This window comes from Alexandromys fortis, unplaced genomic scaffold (genome assembly GCF_014885135.2).
Source record: "Alexandromys fortis isolate MF-2015 unplaced genomic scaffold, M_Fortis_MF-2015_v1.1 scaffold_123, whole genome shotgun sequence".
Lineage (NCBI taxonomy): Eukaryota > Metazoa > Chordata > Mammalia > Rodentia > Cricetidae > Alexandromys > Alexandromys fortis.
In genome coordinates, this window is record NW_026068003.1 from 3,028,871 (window position 1) to 3,053,723 (window position 24,853).

The 24,853-nt window shown below is 42.6% G+C and overlaps 1 protein-coding gene across 6 annotated transcripts in view; it reads right to left on the bottom strand.

Annotated features, from left to right (window-relative positions):
- The window catches only part of Fhit (fragile histidine triad diadenosine triphosphatase), a 1,394,727-nt gene that overhangs the window by 724,463 nt on the left and 645,411 nt on the right, over nucleotides 1–24,853 (bottom strand). For 2 of the 6 annotated variants that reach the window (XM_050161103.1, XM_050161102.1), the window contains one exon: nucleotides 9,318–9,435. In XM_050161103.1, coding sequence (XP_050017060.1) covers nucleotides 9,318–9,420 — 103 coding nt within the window. In that variant the 5' untranslated portion in view covers nucleotides 9,421–9,435. Of the gene's footprint in view, nucleotides 1–9,317; nucleotides 9,436–9,755; nucleotides 9,976–24,853 lie in introns of those variants that run through there. The other 4 variants (XM_050161105.1, XM_050161101.1, XM_050161104.1 and 1 more) reach the window with 4 other exon arrangements.

The window sequence follows — 24,853 nt, forward strand, 5'->3', positions numbered from 1 at the left end:
CTCACCAACAAACAAACCCCGTCTTACCTGGTCTTCACAGCTAGGCAAAAGAGACGTTAGCATTATTGCATGTTTATATACAAACCCAAATTCGTAAAACAAGTAGGAAAAGCTGCCCAAAGCAACTTGCCTGCCCTTGCAAAAGGCTAGAGAAGCCTTCGGTTCTGGAACTCCAGCACCATCAGCCCAGGGAACGAGATGCCAGCTTCCTTCCATGCATGGCTTCAGTGTGCAATGGGTGTAGTTGCTCCAGAAGACAGAGGAGGAGCAAATGCTGGCAATCCCCATAGCAGCCATCCATCTCTGCCCTCACCAGGTCTTCCCTTGCACAGTTTAGAGGCGTGGAGCATTGTTCATCAAGCTGTGTCTGGTTTTGCCCATGAGTCCTCATGTATTTGGGGATAGGGAATATATGTCCCCAACTGCTGTCACCCTCTTGCTCAGGTTCTTGCTGCCTCTTTCACTGCCTAGGAAGTCTTCCTCACCGTCTGTCACACCCTGGACTTCCATTAATGACATGACTGATAATATGACTCCACGCAAAAGCTCTGGGAGACGTTTGCTCCCTCCCAACTAGAACAGAAAATACCAACTGGTTTTCTAGATTCTGTATGTGCAACGCTCTCTGTGAAGATTTTAATATAATCCCTGCTGATTTATTTTTATCCTGACACATCTTATTTAACAACTATTAAAGCAATCATCTCTGGTGGAAAGGAGAATATCATAGTTGACTTTTAAAGTATTAGCGCTCAACAGATAAATCTTGGTTCCCCCCAAACTCTTGAAATGAAAATAAATCCTGAAGATAAAATGATGTCTTGATAACTCCAGCCATTTCAAAACCTCCTAAGAAAAGAGAGAAATTAGAAAACCCCATGAAACTATCCCTCCCAGACTTATTTCACCTCAGGGAAAATTACGTGGCAGCCAGGCAACTGTGTCTGGCTCTGTACACCTTACAATGGACAATTTTCTGGACATCTTCAAGATGGTTATATTCTACAACCAACCATCATGGCGATTGAGATAAAATATTAAAGACATCAACAGAAAGATGATTGACAAGTAGAAATGGCAGAGCACATATTTTAAAAGAAAGGCAACACTAGGAAGTGAAACTCTTGGGGAAAGCTTAAGACTCTGTGGAGTTGAACTTCTTAGGACACCAAGGTCAGCATGGGGTGGAGCATACAATGAATGAGAATAAAGAGTCCTGGATTAAATCCTAATTTCATGGGATGGGAGTCACTACAGGGCCAAGTCTTGACTTTTCTGTTTAAACTGCTCACTGATCATGAGGGACAAGAAAGAGCATTGACCTCAAAAAGTATTGTTGGCCACAAAATGTTACCTTGGCTCATCTACTTACAATATCGTTTCAGCTAAGACAATAATGATCTGTGTTTAAAAGACACAACCAATGCCTACTGCACCAAGGAAAGGCAGGAAGGCCGCACAGTGCCTCCCTAAGCTCTTGCATACAGCCAGGGTCTCCCTGAACCATGTGGAAGATGGCTATCAGGAACAGAGAAAACATTCTGTTGTCTTCACCCATCAATAAGTCCACAATTATGCAACACTCAATGATGCTGAAGAACAGGAATCATGCTGGACCCCGGGATTCTCTGGCAGCCTTCTCCAACAATCCTCATACACCCCCTGAAACAAAAGGTCATGGCTTGTCCACTTACCCTACCACAACAGCGGACTATTTCTAGATTGCCTCTATGTGCTGCTGGCTGCCTCCTGTGGACTTTTTAGCTCTCTTAGCACTGCTGAAATAGCTAGGTGGCTACCGGTGCTGCAGAGAATTTCTAGGAACTACAGCTGATGGTGCTGAGTGCCATGGTCACCACACTTGTTACATATGGAGATAATTCCCCTGAGGCCACACGCATCCTGAACACAAAGTGGGGGTCACGGACTCAAATCAAGGCTCTAGAGATATGCTCAAAGCCTATGGCAGAAAGCCCAGGAAAATGGCTTAGATTAGAAAACTTGTTCAGTTACCTACTACTGCACAGAGTCCTTAGGCAGAGGTTGGTGGAGGATTTGTGCCCAAGAGCTATTTGTGCAAATTTATCGTTATTTTTTCAGTCAATTAGCTTGAGGAAGAAAATGTAAGCTAAGTAAATAAATTAGATCATTAATTTGCAATAAATATAAATTAGTTATGCTAATTATACCAGTTGAACACATATACAAATTATGTATATATAATAAATAACAAATAAGGAATATACCAAGGCTCAATGAGAAGAAAGCCATCTGACTACGTTTTAGGAAAACCACGTATATTCACTCAGTAGAATCTAACAGTTTTGATATGTGTGTGAACATGTAAGATAAACAGTAACTGCCTACTGGTGTTCTAGTAAATCTATTTTCACGCCAAATGAAAATTTGAATATATTTTTACATTATTTGAGTTAATTATGTGACATTTCTTATGAATAGTGATGTATTATTCCATTCATTACTTCTAATTATGCTCTTTTACAAGCGCAGAGCTGGCAACACCACGACCAGCCTTTTCCTGTTCTTTATAATCTGATGACTTGCATGGGAAGCAGGTCAACGATATGCCTAGAATATAATGAGCAGAGTTCAGTGGCTGTGAACCATGACAGTCCACAGCTACCTGAGCCAGTTAAAAAGGGAAATCAGCAGAAACGGGATCAGCTTTTCACATCCCAGGATACCCCTGTGAGCAGTCAACGTAAAGAGTACTCAACGTGCAGTTTTGGAACATGTAATTATCAATGCACCCTTGGCTTGAGCAGGAGAGCAAACATTCCTGATGCCCCCCTCCCCCCCCAGCACTTTCTCTCTTTTTATCTCAGAGTTATACACAGATCAACTCTTTGCAAAGGGCTTGCTTTCTGCTTGTGAAAAGACAAAGAGAATGCCCAGCTTTGGTGCAGGGCTGAGAAATGTACCACTAAAAGGCCTGGTTATAGAAAAGTCAGTTCAGCCTTTCTCTTCCGACGTATAACCAGGTCAGGCCGTCCTCACGCTCACTTGCGGTGGGGCTTAAGCTACAAGGTGAACCCTGACATGCAGGAGCCACAGTCAAGGAAAAAGAATAAAACTAAATTACCAAGTAATGGGGACGTGGTGAGACCCACTGATGGCACCTATACATGCGACCCCCCTGGGAAGCAGGTGGTAAAGGACAGGAGAGTGACAATTCATACTCAAAGAGAAAAAGCCGCTTCTAAGGGGCCCAGAGATCACGGGGCCTATGGGAGGAGTCCGTACATACATCCCCATTCTACTTCATACCTTCCTTAAACACGTACAAAACACCTATCTGATGCATTCCTTCAGGGTCAGATACCTATCCGTCTATCGTCAGGTAGACACTTAAAGAACAAGTCTCAGGTCTATGAACCAAAAGGAACCTTGGAAGAAGAGGGCCTGGCAGGAAGGGCTTCCTTTTTTTTTTTTTTTTTTAAAGCCTCTGGCACCCTTGACAAATGCTGCCCGCTAACCCTAAACGCTACCTCAGAGTCACCCCTGACATTATCAAGTCTCCATCACCTCCTGAGCTGACATTTGGGATAAAGCTGACTTGTTTTCTATGTAGTTATTTCCTTGGATAACCCGTAAGAAAAATGACTGTCACACGAGGTCTGTCCTCTAAAAGAAATGGACTGGATCCCCTGTGGCTCATTCTAGACGGCCAACAACGGCACTAGTGAAGGGGGGTGGATATAAGCATCCAAGATGGCGCGATGTTCCCACAGCAATGCCATGGTGGGCTGGCATTAGCAGGTGGATAAACTTCTAACAGTCCAAGAAGAGGGGCATATTCATGTAGAACTCTCTCCCGGTTGATTAATCGCCACCATGTGCACACCTTTGAATGCCGTAATCTGCCAACTTGAAAATACGACCACAAGTCAACCAAGTGTCCCACCACAGCTAGGGGCAAGGAAGCAGAAGAACACTTCTAAAGATCTCTGTAGGAATATTTAAGCCTGCTGATACACAGAGCCGTGCGGAGACATGTGCTCGTGGCACTTTAAAGATCAAAATTCTATCTTTAGCAATAAGGCTATTAAAATAGTGCTTATGCTGTCTTATTTGTACAGGAAGGTTTAAAAAGAAACAGTGCTGAGAAATGAAAGATCAGCAGATCACTAATAACTGTGCTTTCCTGAACAATTAAAGGAATTCGCAAGATTAAAACCCACTCAGGAAGTGACAAATATTTCTGATCTGTACCGAAGGACTAAAAGGGCATTTTTTTTTTAATCTACAGTATCTATTCTGCAAGAAGCACAGTTAAGAAAAGAAGTTATTTTTATTTTTTTTTCATTTATTTCGGGAGCAACTGTGGTAATGGTCTGAAGTCAGAGAAGGGAGCATTCCTCACCGGAAATGGTAAAAGTTTGGAACGGAAAAGTGTTTGTCAGGGTTTTCTCTCCTGGCTGCTGGGGCGGCGTCTTACCGCACAGTTCCCGCCGCAGCAAACTTTTTGTTGGTAACGTGTCAGCAGAAATGTCCTTTACGTTACCTCCTCTAATTCTTCACGAATACACTTTGGAAGGCCGTCGGCCATGCATCATCCTAATATTGTTTGGTCCTGAGAGCACTCTGTGTGCGACGCGCCTGGCCCGGAGAATCGGTTCCTTGTAATAGCTGATTCAATAAACGGTTGACAAATGATTTGTATAATGTAGTATGACCAGTGAGCAATGTTTGTCTCCATCACAGGCCACATCCAAAAGCCTCCACAAACACTGCTCTGTCCCTCTTCCGCGAGGGCGCCTTGCACTGTTCTGAATAGCAATCCACAGATCAATACCCTGTCTGCTGGAAACAACGGGACATAACAAATGAGTGATTTTATTTACAATAAAAGCCCGAGTCACCAAATGGATTCCACTCATGTTCAAATTCATTTTTCATGCTCAACTCAAGAGGAGAGAGGTGGACAAAGCAGAACCCGAGGGGAGGGGCAAGGAGAAGCACTAACTGTAGTGTGCCAATTTATTTAAGCCATAAACCAGAGCTGAGCTGCATTGAAACATATGAATAAAACGTTCAACAAAATCCTGAAGATGCAGTTCTTCAAAAACGATTCTGTCCTCTCACCACGCAAGCTCGGAAAGCACTTTCCTGTACCCAGAAATTAATGGATTAAAGACGCTCTGACATTCTTTTTTGGAGTGTCGCACCACAGAGGCCAGAGCCTATTCAGTTAGCTCTGCGGACTTGGCAAGGAATGGGAGTGTGTGCTTTATGTGTGAGAGAAGGAGTCGGAGTGGAGCTTTTGTGAATGAAGCATCGTCTCGCTTCAAACGCACACCTTTGGCCCCTGGTCGGACAGTTCCTTCTCTGCTACAAAAGTGACAAAACTCCAGGGCCAGGGAGAGAGGGAGATGAGTCAGTGGGCGAAGGACTTGTCAGCCAAGCCTGAGGCCACAAGTATGTGCCCAGGACCCATGCAAAATCCTGACATGGTAGCACATGCATGCAATTCAATTCCAGAACTCCCGCGGTCAGACGGGTGGCACAGACAGGAGACTCCCAAGAAGCTAGTCTGTGCACCCAGTAACAAACTGTAAGAGTGCCAGGCTTACACAGGGTGAAAGCTGAGCACTGGCACCTGAGTTCTCCCTAACCTCCACGTGTGTGCCCACGCAGAAATGCAACAGACATGCAGGTATTTTCTTTTTGAAGTCAAGAAGCAAAATCCTAAGGGAAAAGGGGCTGGTCAGAACAACCAACTATCAGTGGGGCCATCACTTTAAAATAAAAGTGCTTACAAGTCACTCATCAATGGCACACTCCCCACAGGGTGCCTAGATGTCATTTGGAAAATGGTAAAACAAGGATTCAAAGTAAAACATTCCATTTTACCTGAAGTTGCTATAGAACCGTCCTGAAAATACAGTACTGTCAACTGAGGGCGTTTATGGGCTCATTTACTCTATTTAGACGTCCCCCTCACCCACGAGACAAACAATACACCACAGAAAACAGGATGGGGAAAATCAGGGCAGCCAGCCTGAACACAATGCTAGAAACTCTGGAATAGCATGGTGGCATGATTTGGCCCTGGGCGTGGCCGTAAAGACAGAAGTCAGCAGGCCCTTATTCCCTCAGTGCATTCATTACACGGAGGTATTTGCTCTCGGTGTTTGCAGTTTCCGCTTTAATTTCGGTTACAACAGGACTCAGGATGCTTGAAAAATGGGTTAAGAACAAGTCTGAACAGAGGGAAAGCCTATGCAGAGACAACCAAGGATGCACAGCGCATCCATTCTGAGGCAGCTTGGGATATGTGGCATGGTACCAGGAATAGAGTATGGGCTTGGTAAGCAAGGGTTGAAGGAGTCAATGTGTGCAAAAGGAATGGAAAGTCACAAAAACCAATGAGGATAGCTTCACTCAGAGGGAAGAGTAGTTATCCTAGCGCCATAGTTGAAATGAAAAGGCTGGGGAAAGCCTCAGAGTAGAGGGGGCAGAGGAAGTGTTTAAGGGAACGAACACATAGCAGGTGACTGGAAAGATAGACACTTACAAGATACTAAAGATTTTTAAAACCTGCCACGGAGTTTGGACTTCTTCTACAAAATGATCTATAAACAAGGAACGTGAAAAATGATGTTACCGGGGTGGAGAAGCCCAGAGGCAGAGGTGGCAGAAGCTAGGGGAGCCATGTAACATTTACACTAGGACAGGCAGGATAGAAAGCCGCCAAGGGTAGAAGCCCCTTCCTGGTGATTTTATGGAATGTGAGCAGACAGAGCTAGCCACAGGTACAATCCCAATCTCGGGACAGAAGAATGTGGCTTTCTGCAAGTAAGCAACTGCTAACTAAGATGCTTCCCAATTCTGGGAACCACCCCCTCTACCCCCACATCCACACATACTAGTCTGCAAAGGGAACATGAAATACAGGACAGCATTGTCTGACTGCATCATCTAAAGCATAAAGCGGTTCTCAAGAGCTGAGGTAGGAGGTGGCTTCCCACATGTGCCAGTTCCAAAAACATCCTGGCTCTCATACTCTCAGACAGAAGCAGGTTCCTCCCCAAGGTCGAGGTGTCCCATGCTCACTGGTTAGAATCTTCTTGGCATTGTCTCACAGATACAGCAACTGTTGGGGTTTCACTTTCAAAATGGTGGGTCCAGGGCACAAATCTCATTGCTGCCCATGATTCACTGCGGTCATCTCCTTCAAAGGAGACACTTCCAGGTTCTTGTCAGATATTTTCCCAGTCTCAGCATCACACTTTAAAGAGTGAATCAGTAGAGCACGGCAGAAGAATCAAGTCCTATCAAGTTACAAATGAAAATTCACGAAGCAGAGTGCACTCCGTTATTAACCGTTTAACACACAGTGGGTCTGCATGGCATCAAGTAGGCCTGCAGGACATCAGAGTATGAAGACTCATTCCCCTAAATTCTCATTTTCATCCCTAGTTCTCTTACCCTTGTTAAAAGTCAATGAAAGCTAGCACATAAAAAAATAATGTAATTTTACCTTTATTCTTTTGACATCCAACTATATTTTTGTGTAAAAACTCTCCAAGAAAAAAAAATGACCACCGTAAATTTACAGTAAAATCAAAGGAAGAAACAAAGATGCTTTTATCAGGCTCCATTTGAAGAACGCAACACAAAATTACTCCATAGTTAATAAGCTGTCTGTTTCACAGTCTCCCGAAGTCATTCCACCTTGGGCTCTCCCCATTTCAGAAGCAGAGAAAGCTGGTTTCTCAACATTGAGCATTTACCTTTAAACTTTTACAAAAATAGTTAAATGTTAGAAAGAATAATTTTCATCCAGCATTAATTATACATTGATTACCTGCTCATTGTTTTTTTTTATAATTTTGCAAAATTTAATGAGGTAAAATTCGGGCTTAGGACTGAGAGCTTAGTAGAGAATCACAATTTTATTCTGGGGGTTGATTTTCCTTTTTCCTTTCAACCAAGAAGAGTTTACATGACTAAGGAAGCAAGTTATTCATGAAGTTCTTAAGAACTTCAAACACTTTCACTGAAAAATTTACTCCAAAAAAATCTTGAAACAGTTTTACATTGAGGACTATCCTAAGGAATTAACTTCAAAGCAAATCATGGTTCAGTGTGGAAAAGAGCTATTATCTTAAAATAGGAAGCCTCCTCCTTGTTACCCATTGCATAATAAAATTAAGGAGGAAGAGAAGAGCATTGTGGAAACTCCAGGAGTGATATGTTCAACACAAAATAAATCACCTTCTCTGAGCGTCCCACCCGTTCTAATTGTTGCTGCAGAATTCAGTGGCGGGAACATTCTCCCAACAAAATAAAGCAATTCATCAAGCACTCGCAATGGAGAATGGTCTGGAAACCAGTTTTTTTTTTTTTTTTTGACATTTTTATTCCAGCACAGATCACAACATTCATAGCATGTTAGATTGTGTCTCCTGGTAAAGTTGGACGCTACACCCATAAAGTTTTACCACCAGTGTGACTGTCCAAACACCAATAGACATAAGAAGGTGGATGGGGAAAGACCCTGAGGCCTCAGCCCTACACAAAGAACAATAGGCAATTAAGGACTACAGAGTGGGAGACATAGGCTTGCCTAGGGAAGACGCAATAATTGGTTATCCGATATCAAATCTTCAGCCTTGGAAAATACATACAAGAAACAATATATAGACTGAGCAGGTTTATCTAGAGAATACGTATATATATATAGACACATATACATATATATGTAGATAACAACAATTAATGAAAAACAACGCCATTAATTTGACAGAGAAAGAGAAGGAAGGAAGGAAAGAAAGGGAAGGGGAACTGATGTAATAATGTTACAATCACAAAAATTAAATAAAGTAAAATAAGTGAATAAATTAAACAATCTCCATTAAGCAAAGAAACTTTAATTCTCCTGTAATCCCTTAATCCCACCGTATAGAACCACCATCCTCTTTCTAACCCTTTATCAAAATTCACAACGAATAAAAGAAATTCAAAGTGCCCATGATATTCATTGAACCAATTTTAGAAACACCTATTTATTTACACAGCTATAGTAGTGAAAAGGTCAACCAAAAATTCCCCTCCAAAGCTACAGTTGCTAAGCAACCCTCCTCAGAAGTTCTGCAACATTGCTCAAGCATATTACGGGTGCCACCAACTGGATTCAAAATAAATATGAATAACATCTTACCTGGTTACTCCAAATGGGGAGGGAGGGAGATTCCTTGCTTTGCTTACCTTTCGTGGACAGATGCTAAAGGCTGATTCTATATGAATTTGGTTGGTTGGGTTCACATGATTCTTTTACAAGAAAAGGATACGGCCAGGTACAACGGGCTTCCTATTTACCAAGGCGAAGGACAGTTCAGTTTTGAGAAAAACCACAGAGGGCTTGATGAGATGCTGACCAAATCTAAATGACATGGTCTCACAGTGAATCTGAAAGAGAACATAATTTAGGAAATGAGCATTCAAAAGAGAAAACGACTCGGTTCATCCCTTTAAAGAAGGCAATTTCCATTAATAAAGATTTTTTTTTGGATGCAAAGAGGATGCCATTTAAACTGGTTAATCTCCCTTAGGAGAGCTCCAGGTAAGTCTCCTAGGACTATTCCCATCTCCCTCCACTGCTGCCTTGTTTCCTGTGAAGGCTGCAAAGCAGAAGCTGGACCGTGGAGGACAAAGCAGCCTTTCATGCCTAAATTCTCCGGCCCTTCGGGACCCTCAAATCCACAGGGTCCTACATGTTGAATACTTACTTTTCCCATTGATCTCATCATCTCTGCCAACATGGAAATATTCACCGGAAAGGGCTAAGTCCAAACGTAATTGTTAAAAGCTTCTTTCAAAGGCTTTTATCTTTGTTTGTACAATAGCAATTTAGCACAAGTACAAACACTGTCTGACCTCGCCTACGATTACAAAATGCACGTCCGCCGAGAACTATTACAACTCATTGCCGTCATGAGAGAGGGAAGGAAGGAAGGAATGAACAAAACCGAGTTTCAGATGAGACTAGTTCCTGGCTGACGCAGAGACAGATCAGGTAAATCGTGTTAATTTTTCCATATCCTCCTTCAGGGGGAGGCTCCATGACAGTGTTACAATTTGACACAAAATGTCCCCCAGAAGCTTATGTGTTGAGCAACTTGGTGCTGATGTTTTGGGAGGGTCTGGAAAATTTAGAGGAAGGGGATTGGTCGACAGAGGTATATGATGTGTAGGGGGTGGGCTTTGAAGTCACCTGCCTTCTGGCGACTGTCTCTCTTCCTCTGCTACCTGTTGTGAAATGAAGAGCCTGCTTCCACCACTGTTCCTTTCTGTAAACGAGAACTCTGAAGCCTTGAACCAAAATAAATCCTTCCTACTGGAAGTTGTTTATAACACATCTTTTGCCATGACATTGTGAAAGAGAATGAACATGAGGGAGAAAGAAATGAAATTGAGCATTCGGCAGCCAGTGTGGACCAAAGCCGCCCATGCTCCAGGAATAATCTTAACTAGGTGATGTCTACACACCGGTGACCACTGAGTGACCAAGGTCCTTACATTTTTCTAAGTCAGAAGCAGCTCACTACAGAATCGATGGCCAGAGACCAACCTATAAGAGAAAAGGCAGTGAAAGATGAACAAAGAATCGGGAAAACAAAGGATGAAGTTAAAAACAGGAAGGCTGTTTTCAAGTAGATCAATAAGTGCATGATGATTTGGAGAGGCAACTGTTTAAAATGAGAGCTATGGAATGGTCCTCTACTGCAGCGGATGGAACCTGACACACCGCATGTGCTCAGGGCCCAGGTGGGAAGACTCACATTAAGGATAGATATACTGGTTTGTAAGCTATTTAAATCAGCTCATAAACATTAAGTTTGTAAGGCTTTCAAGCGGCGTCTACCCAAATGGTTTCTCAGGCATGCTCTCCGGGCAGCTACCAAAAATTAGTACTTCCTCTAGCTGCAGCCGCATTTCCTTGAATTTTCTATGGTTGGTAACACATTCTAAAGTTAGGGTTTTCCTTACTGCCGAATCCAGGTCTTGGGAATTGACTCCAGCGCCTGTAATCCCCTAGTGCACTAATCCTTTGGGAGGTGGACATGAGATAACCAAAGCCAGTGAACTCCCGCAACTGAGCACAGCCCATGCCAGGAAAGGTCCTTTCTTAAAGCTGACCCTTCAGTCTGTTTGAGCGACTGCTTAGCAAACAGCTGAGACACAAACCAACACCTAATGACACTGTCTGAGCACCAGCCTAGCAATGCTGGAAGGAACAACGGCCCTGACATTTGTTTCCATTTACGGGTAATTGGGCAAACCTGACTTAAGCATGGGCTCTAACTGATGAACTGTGGTTATCCCGAGTCCTTGACTGGTTGGTATCCTTTGTTTCTTCCCCCCCCCCCACCTTTTATCTTCTGTGTCCCAAACCCCTGAATCTCCTTGCAACTCGGGGATTGGCTGTAGCACAGTTAATATAGTGTTTATCTTCTTTATAGATTTGTGTACATGTCTTCCATCTGTCAAAATACGGAGTGCTCTCCAAAACATTTAATTTTAATTATATATGAATTATTTGCTTTAAATCTCATCTGTTTCTTAATTCTGTTTTATCCACACGGTTGCCCTGAAAACAGCTCCTGGCTGCTCCTTTCTTCTCACAGAGGTCCACTGTGGCATCTGTGTACAGTCGGCTCCCGCCCAAGAGATAGTCTAGCTATCACATTTTATCACGGATAACACTGTGATTTCTATCCTAAGGTGATCCGTGTAGCCTTAGAACAAGGTTTTAGGTTTCTAAGCCATGTACCAGTTTGCATTGCCAAGAGCAACACGCAAACGTTTTCCTCTGTCCTTGTCAGCACTTGGCACTATCTGTTTTCATGACTGAGAGGGAAATGGTATCTCAGGCACAGCTCACCCACTAGCTTGCCCCGGTGCCTACCCAAGGCAACCCCACTCCTAGCCCTAAGAGGGACCTGAAAAATGGCTCCAGCAGTTGAACAGTGGGCCGTGATGGATGTGGAAAATGGCACAAGGCTCACTCCCCAATGAGGAGCGACAGGAAAATAACTGCTGTTGAGAAAGAGAATCAGTCTTCCTCGGGACAATCCCGGTGACAGGCTGCACGGTCCCAAGTGGTCAGCTTTAAAATACATAATAACTAAATGCATTAAATGGACTCAGCGGACTGTACCTATATGAACATGTATGTCTCTCTGTGTGCGTGCATGTGTGTGTGTGTGTGCGCGCGCGCGCTCCTGCATCAATAATCAAAGAAGAACATGAGGTAGAGTCAAGAAAGGACTTGAGGTGGGAAAGGGAGAGGATAGACATCACACAATACAGAAGTGATGTACAAAATTCTAAAAGTCATTCATTACAAATGGTATCTCTTTCTTGTAACCCACTTGTTTGCTATAGTGTCATGTATACTTTGTCTTCTACAAATCGCTGGTTTATGCTCTTTCCCCATTTTACAAGTCACCTCCCTTCTATTTCCTGATTTCCCAGGGTCCACAGAAGGGTCTAAGTAGTCAGCATGATAATTACATTTTTACCATCTGTTAATTTTTCTGTTATTCCCCTAAGGAACAAAATCCACTTATTTTTTATCATTAAAATCATTAATTTTTGATATTTTTCTCCAAGATTCTTGGTTAACATATTTTTTCTCCGTCATAAGGTCTCAAGTGTGTATTTTAGTATTTTCCTCTATTAACTGTGTATCTTTCTTTTTAATACTTAATTATATGTTTCATGTAATGCTTTGCTTAAATTGTGAAGTGTGGGGAGCTGAAGAGATGGTTAAGTGACTAAGAGCACAGGCTGCTCTTCCAGATGACCTGCGTTCAATTCCCAGCACCAACATGGCAGCTCACAGCTGTCTGTAACTCCAATTCCAGGGCATCTGGCAACTTTACAGACATCCATGCAGGCAAAATGCTAATGCACATAAAATAAAAATAGGTAAGTATTTTAAAAACTAAACAATAAACTATCAAATAGTTTCACATTTCTTCTTTCATGAGCCAGTTTTCTTCTTTTTTAAAGTCGTCAGTCTTTCTTTTTTTTTTAAGATTGATTTATTTATTATGTATACAGTACTCTGCCTGCATGTGTACCTGCACCCCAGAAGAGGGCACCAGATCCTTTTACAGATGGTTGTGAGCCACCATGGGGTTGCTGGGAATTGAACCCAGGACCTCTGGAAGAACAGTCAGTGCTCTTAACCGCTGAGCCATCTCTCGAGCCCAAGCCAGTTTTCTTATACTAGCACCTGAGACTATGCCCATATAGAACTAGCAGCTGCTAAATTATTTTCTATAAGGGACAGCTGCAAGGGGATTCACAATCTCTTATAGCTACTCACCTCTGGCATGTAGTACTCATGTCACCCCAGCTGTGTCTGTGTTCTAAGACAAACGCACAGCCTGGCTTAGAACACCATCTGCAGTTTGCCAAGTTCATCTATATCACTACCCCTTCATAAATTTTCTGGATAGAAGAGGACTGGACTGGATTTAGATTTTGAGAAATGGGCCAGACTCTGCATCCCCACTGGGATGACAAAGGTGTGTTCAGCGTTTCCATGGATGCTGTGGGTCAAACTCAGGTCCCCAGGAAGCACTTTACTGAGCTTTCTCCCCAATCCCTTTGACACACCCTTACCCTAATTCCAACATCCTTAACACACTCTTACTCCACTGTCCAGCCCCTTAACACAGCCTTACCCCCCCATCCAGCCCCTTCACACAGCCTTACCCCCCCCCCCCCCCCCCCCCCCCCCCCCCCCCCCCCGCTGTCCAGCTCCTTGACACACCCTTACCCCTCTGATGCCTTTCAGATGTTACAATCCATCTTTCTCGTGGTTGAATTTTGGACCTGCCCAAGCAACATGGAGCTATAATTTCAAATGACTGTATATTTTTCAAGTTCCACTCCTCACTTCAGAATCCCATCTTTATGCCTCAGCTCATGGAGGCCACACCCTCTTCCTCACACTGTGAAGGAATAGGTTCAGGCATTGCTGCCTCTGGAATCTGACCCTCCTCTTTGGTTCTTAGCAGCCATTTTCTCCAGAATTCAGTTATCCTGTTACTGAACAGCCGTGTGACCTTATATACCTTTCAGAATCCTTTTTAGTGGAGAAACTTCCTGAGTATCTATTCCATCATATTCCTAGAGTCCGAAGTTGTTGTTACTAATTGATTTAAAAAGAAAAAAGTCATTAAATCCTCTACTTATTATTTCCCACTCTTCCTCCTGGATTTCTTTATGTATTTATTTTTTTGCTGTACGTTAATCTCTAAAATCACTTTTAGGAAGTGTCTACATGTGCCATACTGTGAATTTTTGTTCATAATAATATACTCACTTCACCCTTCCATTTAAATATGCAGCCTACAATGACAGCCTCCTAAGCTCTAAGTTTGCCTGTTTCAAAACTGATCAATTACATCTTGGCCTCTTTGTGTCCTCGCACAGCTGTAAGCTGTAGAAGAAAATTGGCTGACATTCAGGTTACTGTTTAACAGGGGTTGTTCTGTTTTCTAATCTCAAAATAAGGTCTGCAGAAAGCCCGAGCCTAGGACTATAGATTAATACCCGTCAATTACCATAACAAATTACCACGAAGCCAAAGGCTATCATCCCCCTCAAGTCTCTAAGGACAACTCCTGTCTCTTCCTAGATTCCATGGCTTACAGCAGTCTGTCCTTCATGCTGCGTGTGGAGAGTCCTACCCCAGTCTCAGTGTCCCCATGAAGTCCGTCTTCACGTGGTCTTTTCTGTATGCCTTCACGTCTTATATTAAGAGATTGAGGACTGAGGGGGTGGCTCAGCTGGGAAAGTGCTTGCTGCCTAAGCACAACTTCCAGTGAGAGCAAGGTGCAGAACTCCCGAAGACAATATCTTACCCTGACCCACTTGCTTCTGCACACAGGCGCACATCCCTCAGATGCACCTGCACACACATACTAGTAACAGCCACTAAAGACACAAGCCCGTGTATTTAGAGCCCGGCATAACCCATATGATACCATCTGAAGCAGTCACATCTACAGAGACTTTTGTTTCCCGGTAAGGTCATAGTCTGAAGTTCCTTTGGTGGGGGCGGGGCATGATTAGACTGATGTTTCTGATTCCTAATGTTATACACCATAAGGCATGTACGTGTGAGCCTCTTGCTTTCCGTTGTATCCTTTAAAGGTTTGGTCTATCATTTGTCTTCAGATACTCTCTGGCACAAGTCAGCACACTGGCCTTTCAGAGAGTCTATCTGACATCTCTATTCATTTGGTCTCTCTAAGCTCTCAGGCCCATCTTCTCACATCTGTTTCTTCCTGACGTCTTTTGGGAAACAGCCTGAAAGCAAAATTTAGCTCCTAAGTTTCTCTTGGAAGCTTACATATATCCAGTTTTCCTCTGTGTCCTGGCTACCCTTCCCTGCATGTCCCTCCATCTGACATATCACTCCTGCCAATAAAACCATAGAGTCCTACTACATATTTTTTGAAGAATTCTAGTTTGCCAGTAATTTACAATAGCGGATGTCCTCTGATTTCTTCACTAAATCTTCTTCCCCTTTGATGACAGACATAACTCAGACCACTCTCTGTCTTGAGAAAGCAAGAGGAAATGGCGTCAGAGTTCAAGTTCTAAAACCAGGAAACGATGGTCTGCAGTAAGCATATGTCACTGTCTGACACATGACATAGGCAGGCAAAATAGGAATATTTTCTACTTCCTTCACAGTGGTCTCATTGTTTCTCTGTAAATTATAGAAAAAGGAAAAACTCCCCAATGAGTGGACCTATTTCCGCAAATTCTTAATTTCAGTGAAGAAGAGACATGTTCCAGGGGCTGGAGAAAGAACACGAGTGTGTGGCATAGTAAAACCAGCAGTGTGACCGGAAGGTGCTGGCGTCTCCAGGATCTGAAACGGTCTGCAACACTGAGATAAATATTAAATATTTTGCTCTCATGTGGACATGGCAAAAGCAATTTTAGTTTAGGCTGAAGCAAAACTGCTGAATCTTTTCCCCCAAACAAGGAAGTTGGGTGTACTCTGTTGAATTTCCAAATGAGAATCCTATCCAAGAAACCTTGTTTCTTAGCACATAAGCATACAATTATTTCTGGAATATAAAAAATTAAGGGCTTGGTTAAAAAACTCACTCAATGGGTCATGTACTTCATTTATATTTATTATAAATGTTACTCAATGAAGAGACCTTAGGGATTTGGTTTTTCTCCCTGTCATGAAGAAAAAAGGAAGTAGCTATGTTAACCCAAACCAAAGTTTTAACTGTAGCCTTCTTCCTTCTTGGTATTGTGTGGTAAGAACTTGCTTTTTTTCTCCCATTTTCCCATTAGTGGAAGGTATCATCTTCCTGCTCCCTCTTATGACCTACTTGTACTCTCTCTCCCTCCTCTACCCTTCTGCTAACTCTATGCCTGTCACTCTCAGCAGCTAGTAAGACAGGAATTTAAGGACTTCATCTTCAAAGTTACTCAGAGAGGAACTGGTGCCAAGCTTTCTGTCCCTCACGCATGCGAGTATGTGAGTCAGCTCCTCAGATTAGAGCTGTGGCTCACAGGACTAGGTGAGCCATGGGCACTGTGGAATGTGGTTTAGTGACCACAGCAGAAGATGACAGCTCGTTCCAATTCGTTCCAGGCACGGTCAGGTTTATTCCTGGTTTACCTTTAAATGTTATGCTAATGTTTCACTAAACTGCCAAGTGCTTCAAATCTTGTTTCCAAGAGGAATAGCCAACTCTAGAATTTCTGGGTGGAAAGGGGCCTGTGAGATCACTTAGATCCAGTCCTCTCATTTTTGAGACGCTAAGCACGTCCAGACAGCGAGGGGCGTATTCAAATGAGCACTGAACTTCAGTGGTCTCATGGCTCTTTATACAGGATACTATTTAAGGGTTGATTAAACTTGGGACCCCAATTTGAGAAGTTAAATTAAAGCTAACACACTTTGGGGCATCCCTTAGTACTAAAGCCATGAAAATACTCACCATAAGAGGTCCAACAGAGGATCCAGAATATAAGCCTTTGTCTATTAATTTCATAGTACCTCTTCCAGCAGAGCACACTATGAACTGTCTTTTATATTTTTACTTTTTGATAATATAAAGGCCTTTCAAAACCCATGCTCCAAACTTGGAATTTTAGGACTTTCGGTAACCACATGACCTAGCCCATAAAGATGAGAAATTCTGGTCCATTGACCAAGAAGCCACCAAATCCCATCTCAGGATTGCTAACTCCCTCTTCTGAATAGCGAGGCATCTCTCTGGAACACATGCAAAAGTGGTGTGTTTCCACAAGCAGCTTAGGTGTTCAGCTTAGCTGATGCACAACATCCAGCTCACCTAAGTATCTTAAACAATGTCTATTCTGCAGCTCTGCACAGCTACCCCCTAAAGAGTCGGAAGTGCTCCCCCCAGAATGCTAGCTATAAAGCCAGGCTGAGTAAAATCACCTCAAGTGCTCTCAAGGGGACCAACATCTTCGGCTCCATCCTACCCTGACCCCAATAGAACCTCTGCAAGGATGAGATAAACTCATCCAGGGTTACACAGACATGGATGCAGCATCTGTTTTCTTTGCCAGTCTATTGTATGACTGTGGCCTGCTCCTTGGCTTGTGTGCCTTTATGACATAGGGCACCAAGCCCTCCCTCTATACATCCCCCCAAGCACCTAGCATGTATTTGGCTAAGCGTGACATTTAAAAAGTAAACATGAATGTTTTTAATAGACAAGAGTTGGCTCTCAATTAATACAAATTAAATACTGGTATGGAACTTGGTACTATTATTATCATAAGATGGCGTTTAGTCATTAAAGACAAAACCAACCAGGCACAGCCCTGAGTGGCTGCTGTACCCCTCTCTCCATGAGACAGAGTCAGTTAAGAAGTAGCATCTGAACAACAGGAATGGTAGCCAGTGCTTGTCGCTGCTTCCAGCCTCCTAACGATGTAGATGCCCTGTCCTTAAACCCCTGGACAGCTCTATGAAGAAGGCGATCTGCACATCTGCCTTCATGGATGACTCTGATTTTAAAATTAGCACGCTCAGAAGATACTGACCTATCAAGGCTATTGAAATCAATGGCTAAGTAGCTCTCAGGACGTTTCTGTAATATTTTGCAGTCAACATTCGTGTAGGGTAGATGGCCCATTTCCATATAACTTTTGTCAATATTGGACATTCTCTAAGTCTCTAAATCTGTTATACAAATTGTCATTACTTAGGAATACAATAGAGAGGGGAATGACTTCTTCAAAATGTCCTAGCTAAAGCAATCTACCATGAACACTAATGTCGCCTAGGCAACCGGGAAACCAAACATGATAAAAAAAGAAATGCTGCTCCTTTTGTTAAAAGAATGGGAGGAAAGGGTCTGTTTTTCTTTAAACTAGAAAATTAAAATCTTATTCCATTAGAGCTGGGAGAGCTAAGGTTCACTGTGAATAACAAAACAATCTCCTATGTTATGCCCTAACAATACTCAGTGATAACAAAAGTCTAGATTAACCTTTTGGCAGCCTTCAGGATCTAACGGCCAGGGGATCTCTATTCCAGTATATATGAAAGCTCAGGACTGTGAACGAGGGATGTAAATGAGCTGGAAAGCTGTGACTGATGCATCCCAAGCTGACCCTCCCAGGAAAAACAGCCTGTCACCTAACTGAGCAACAACACACTCTGGGAGCTGACCAGAATCTCAAACAGATTTGATCAACTCAGAAAACAATCGAGGTACAAAATGAATGGCTGGAGACATACATTAAAGTTTATACAATTTTTTAAAAATCATTCTTAACCTACAAATATGTCATGGTTCCACAGAGGCTAGCATAAGACTCTACAAATGATGACCAAACAAAGGGGAAACAACTCGAAAAGTTTCTGAATTTATACAAACAAAATAATATTTAGAGTTTCATAATAAAATTTTAAACTTTATTTTCCCATATCTAAACCTTTAAAATAACAAAGGATACCAATTTATTAAAAGAAAAAATTCTTCTATTTAGGTAAGTTGAAATACTTTTGTCCCATACAATATTTAATGTCTTGAATATTTTTAAAGCTATGTATGATTTAAATAACCTAATGTTCTATGGTATATATATGTGTGTGTATACATATATATACCACATATATGTGTGTCTTAATGTATACAATACAGTGTTACTATAATATAAACATAGAACATATATACACATATATTTCATACTTAACACATGTAAACATAAATAGTTTTCCTTTGAACATGTTTCGATTCTCTTGATCACACACCTAGGGAAAACTCCTGAATTATTTTGAGCCTCTTGAACTGCCAATCTGTTTTCCGTAGGGATTGTTCATATGAAGTCCCTACAAGGATGAACAAAGGTTCAAGTTCTCCACATCGCCAACAATCACACTCAGAAACTTTCATGTAATTGTTGAGAGAAGACCTGGACACTGGGTCCTTACTTCTGGTGAAGACTCAAAGCTCCTTATTCACACTGCTCATCTCTGGCTCCTAAAGTGTATCACACCGACTAGCCATGTTACTTCTCTTGTTCCAGAGATCTTGAGATTTCTTTTTCTTTCTTATCCTACCCCATCATTCCGATGATTTATGAAGCAAGAGAACAAAAAATGAAATATGGAAGACAGCATCCTATACCAATCTCAAGTTTATTTTCCAAGGATAGGGAATACATTTTTTTTTTTTTGTTGCTTTGGTCTTGGTTTTGTTGAGACAGGGTTTCTCTGTGTGTAGCCTTGGCTGTCCTGGAACTTGTTCTATAAACCAGGCTGATTTTGAACTCACAGAGATCCCCCTGCATCTGCCTCTTGAGTGCTGGGATTAAGTCAGTGTACACCTGCCCAGTCCTCTGCAGCAGAGTCAGCCAGCTGAAGAGCTTCCTCGAGCGAGGCCCATGCTGCAGAGCTGAAGAAGTTACGGGCGAGAAATTATCACTGAAGTTACATGGCGGCAGACATGTCCAAGGAATACTGCAGGGCTTTGACCCCTCTCTGAGTTCTGTGGCTGAAGAACGTGTGGAGATGGCAATGCGTGGGCGACAGAATAACACTGGAATGGCGGTCACATGAGGAAATGGTGCCATCATATCAGAAGCCTAGGGAAGAGTCTAATCAATGGTTGTTCAACAGAGAAGCTCACATCCCTCCCCAAAGGGCATATTGGACTATGCTCATGTGAACCATTTTGCTAAATAAACCTTTGTGATACTCACAGATGAAAGAAAAAGATTTAAAAAAAAAGACATTTTAAGTAATCTGTGTACTTGTGTACAAAGAAAAATCTAAAATTGATTGATGATTTTCTCATAATTTTGCAGTCAATTCTGTTCTCTTTTCTGCACGCTTTCATCTTCTACAAGAAGCACAAGCAGGAGAGTCTGCCTGAAGGGATTTTTTTTTTCAGGAGTTCTCATGTAATCTGAATCACAAATCCCATGATCCAGGAGAGAGCTTTTCTCTCAAAGGAGAACACTTGTAAAAAAAAACATACTGTCTTCCACAGTTATTCTCATCTGACGATGACAGAGGGAACCGCCGACATGTATGTTTCATGCCACCACCAGACCTCGACTCTAAAACACAGTACTATAGATGTAAAAGCGCCAAGTATTCAATTTTACATATGCTAAACTGAACACAAAGTGAAACACCACATTATGGTATTGCAGTCCTGGTTTTTAAAATAAACATCCTGTTTAGATGACTATCTCTAGGAATGCCAGATGCTCGGGCCAAATGGGCAGTTTCTAAACTGAAGGCCTAAGCCTCCTCTCTCATAGATTCATCTCAACAATAAAGATGACCCAAATGTGTGTGTGTGTACCTGTAGACTGATAGCAGAAAGAAATCTATAGGTTATGCTAGTAAAACATTACTCTATGAAGAGAAATAAGGTAAAAAAGAATAATCAGTCGTGTTATTCTCTCATTTACTTGGTCATGTATGATCTGTGGATCTTTCTTCTGTGTTGCTGTTTACTCTCTACAGGAGCTGAAGAGAGCCCCAGATCGCCCTCTTTTTCCTTTTTCTTTCTTTCTTTTTCTTTTTTTGACTGTATGATAACAAGAATGATATATTGAGCCAGCAACCAAAACTGGGGTCATAAAACTTCAGTTTCAATGTTAAGGCAACTATGCCCATCTAGCCTCTGAAACCACGTACCTGCATCTTAACTCAGTGCATGAGTCAGTCTCTCAGAGGTTAAGAAACACTGGGGGCTTACTTTTCTTTATACCTTAAAAAAATAGTTAAAAACTAAGAAATGCCGAAGCATAAGTGCATACACTTTATCATTGTTTGAACATTAACACTGGAAAAATAAATTTTATATATAAATTAATATAATAAGGTTACTATCTCTGCACACATGAAAGATTATTCTACCAAATTCTGACTGATGTGGACTTTATGCATGTTTGTGTGCGTGTAGCAAAGCAACGCCACTTATAGGGATTTTTGCTAAGACAGTGTCGGGCTAATTATAGTGTCAAGTATATTATGTGTCACTTGTAATGTATAGGCTGCCTTCTGCTTTCAGGGTTCCTCTATACTCAGCAATTTCTAATTGCGTTATATACAATATAATTACATGACTGATAGATTTACTGCTCAACATTGCATACAACCTCATGAGGAGATAAGTTTAAAGCTATACAATGAAAATATCTCTAACTCTCCTCTACAATAATGGAAAGCCCACTGAAAACTAGCAAGGGCTGCATCCAAGACCTTGACCCCAAAGCCATCACAAGCCCCCCTACCCACTGAGTTTTTCCGGAATCTGATACGATATTGGTTAAATGAAATCGGTAAGAATCCAATTCTACCCTCTGAGTTTATCCTCACTAAAATTGTCACAGGCAGAACCTATTTCTACAGCAACCATCAAGAAGGGTTCTCATTCAAGGGTCTCGAAATGGAGCTTTCCTGTTCAACAAGCTTCTGTTGTAAAACATAAACTTGAATGCAGCCGAGTCTTGGTCTGCCTTCTACCATAATGGATTCACAGTGCACCATCAGCTCGGGCTCCTTCGCAGGAAGTCCTGCTCCTTCTCTATCTCACAAATGCCTTCCTGTCTCCCTGTGCCATACATCTTCCTAGCACTCTGGGAATAATATAATAATAATGGGAGTCCTCACTCCATGTGTGTGTCTGTCTGTCTGTCTCTCCCTCTCTCTCTCTCCCTCTCTCTTGTGTGTGTGTGCATGTGTGTGCACGCGTGTGTCTTCCTCTCACTCCTTCCCTCCCTCCCACCCTCCCACCCACCCACCCTCCCTCCCTCCCTTGCTCCTTCTACCTCTCTCCTCCCCCTCCCCCACCTCTCTTTCATTTCTTCACCCTCTTACTATGACAGGCACCCATCAGGGGATGTCCCTTCCTACCCATCTTATTCCCTTTCATTCTGTCTGCCCCCCCACCACCACCACCACCATTTAGACACGGGAAACTTTTAATTATTCGATTGCTACTATGATCAGTAATGAAGCTGAGGCTGCCTGCCCAGGAGCACTGTCAAACACTAATGAGCGAGCAGACTGAGACCCACACCTGAATCCCATGGAGGGATGCCATTGTTCAGGCCAGGTGGGATGCTTCTGGCCGCAGGCAGGCTTCAGCGGGAGAGCTGCGGTTTGCAAGGTGGTTATTATGTATTCATTCCTGCCCCCGTGATTCCCACTGACACGCAGCTTTCCTGTGTGGTCCCACTCATTTACACACTGGTGATTACCTCCCCCATAATAATGTCTCACTGCTTCATTCTGTTTCCTGCCTCTTTGTCCTTATCTTTGCTGTTACAAAGGGCTTCCTGGAGCTGAAACTTCTCAAAAGGAACACTATTAATTGATCATTTTCTTATTCCTACTTTTGATCACTTCCAGAACTTCAAAGAAAAATAGGCCCTGCAGTCACTTGGGTGATCTGTGGGTATGCAGGCCTTTCTTGATGCTCTCGCCGTGGTCAGTTTCTTGCCCCATCCCAGAAGATGTGAGACAGATACTGATTGTCATCTATAGTTTTCTGAGCACCTAGGAAAGAGACAAAATTTACAGAAGACAGAAAGTGTGCCTCCTTCCCCATAGGAAGCATAGATAATATTATCTCTTCAGTTAACTGGGGAATATGTGACCAACACCACTCTCTCTTTCCAGACTTTCTAACCTTTTTTAATAGCAAAAGAACTCATACACTGCCATGTGCCAGGGCCTACACACAACACTGGACCTACATTTAGTACGTGTCAACACTATCAGTCTATAGAGTCAGTATAGAGTCAAGCAAAACTCACGGAAAAGAAGCATCTCTGTTTAACTAAAAGCTTAAAGGTCTACAGCAAACCAAATGGCCACTAGGAGTGCTCTGAAGGGCAGGGAGGCATGAGGGCCCAGAAAGACAACCAAGTGATGGGGGAAAGACACTGGTAGTGAGCGGAAGGGCAGTGTCCGTCATATTTCCCTAGTGGATAAAGCTCTGCTTATGTCCCCTTAGCTGCTTCCTCCAGTCCACATAGATCACCATACTGGGCACAGCATGGGGACAAAGGAGCCCTTCCTTTGCAGCTTTATGAAGGTTCAAGTCATCATTTCTACAAACATGGGGTCAGCATGATTCTGACAAGACACTCCTGGCAGAATATAATGGGCATCAACCACGACACAGAAGCAGCTAGAAAACTTGTGTAGTAACTTAATGGAATGTGAACAGTTACTTCCTGGAGGCAGGCAATCACAGGACAGGACATGGTGACTTGAGTTAGAGCAACAGCAGCAAAGAAACAAAACCGCAAGACACAGTGTCATATAAGCTATGTTTTTCAAGCACCCCATTGGTTCTGCTCGTGGATTTAGCCTGTCTCCTTCCACACGGCTATAAAGTTGACTCGGCATCCATGGCATGGCCATGGAAGGGGTCGCAATGTCGAATGGGCAGGACATGCAGCCCATCAAGCTCTCCTTAGCTCTCTCATGACATCAGAGAAACTAGTCAGTTGGGAGCCAGACTACTCTGAGGGTGTTGCTGCTGGGTGTAATCTATCGAAACCTTCACTGTTAAGTAGGTTGAGAATATGACATCATAATCAAATGGATGACAAGCAGTCTCTAAATGCACATGTACCACTGAGAAATTAATTCGAATTTGAGAGAAATGATGGAAAATGTTCTCCCAACGTTGATACTCTTGAGCTTTGCCATCTTGAAGGCACTTGGCTTTTAAAATAATTTTTCGGGGCTGGAGAGATGGCTCAGAGGTTAAGAGCATTGCCTGCTCTTCCAAAGGTCTCAGGTCTTCAATTCCCAGCAACCACATGGTGGCTCACAACCATCTGTAATGGGGTCTGGTGCCCTCTTCTGGACTGCAGGCATACACATAGACAGAATATTTTATACATAATAAATAAATAAATATAAAAAAAATTTTTTCATATGCTAGCTATTGCTAACTAATACAGTTGAATCTTGACTTTTTGACAGATAGAAAGAAGGACCATTGCTCCTCAAAACAGCAATAAATAAAAATGGTTTTAATGGTTCTCTCGAAAAGTTCTGACCCGGTTCTAAGTGACCTTTTCAGATGATCCTTGTTCTGAGAGTCGCTCTGGGACAGGGGCTTTGTTGGCACAACTTAACTGCCACCACTGTCCTTGCGTCTGTGCGTCTGAGCTCTGAGCAGCGATCCCTGGATACATAGCAGACAACACAGACAGGTGCACTCCAGCCCCTGGCCCATGCTATGCCCGCGGCTTTTCTCAGCCATCTCCCCAACCTACCTTCTTATTTAATCCACGCAAACAGCCACATGAA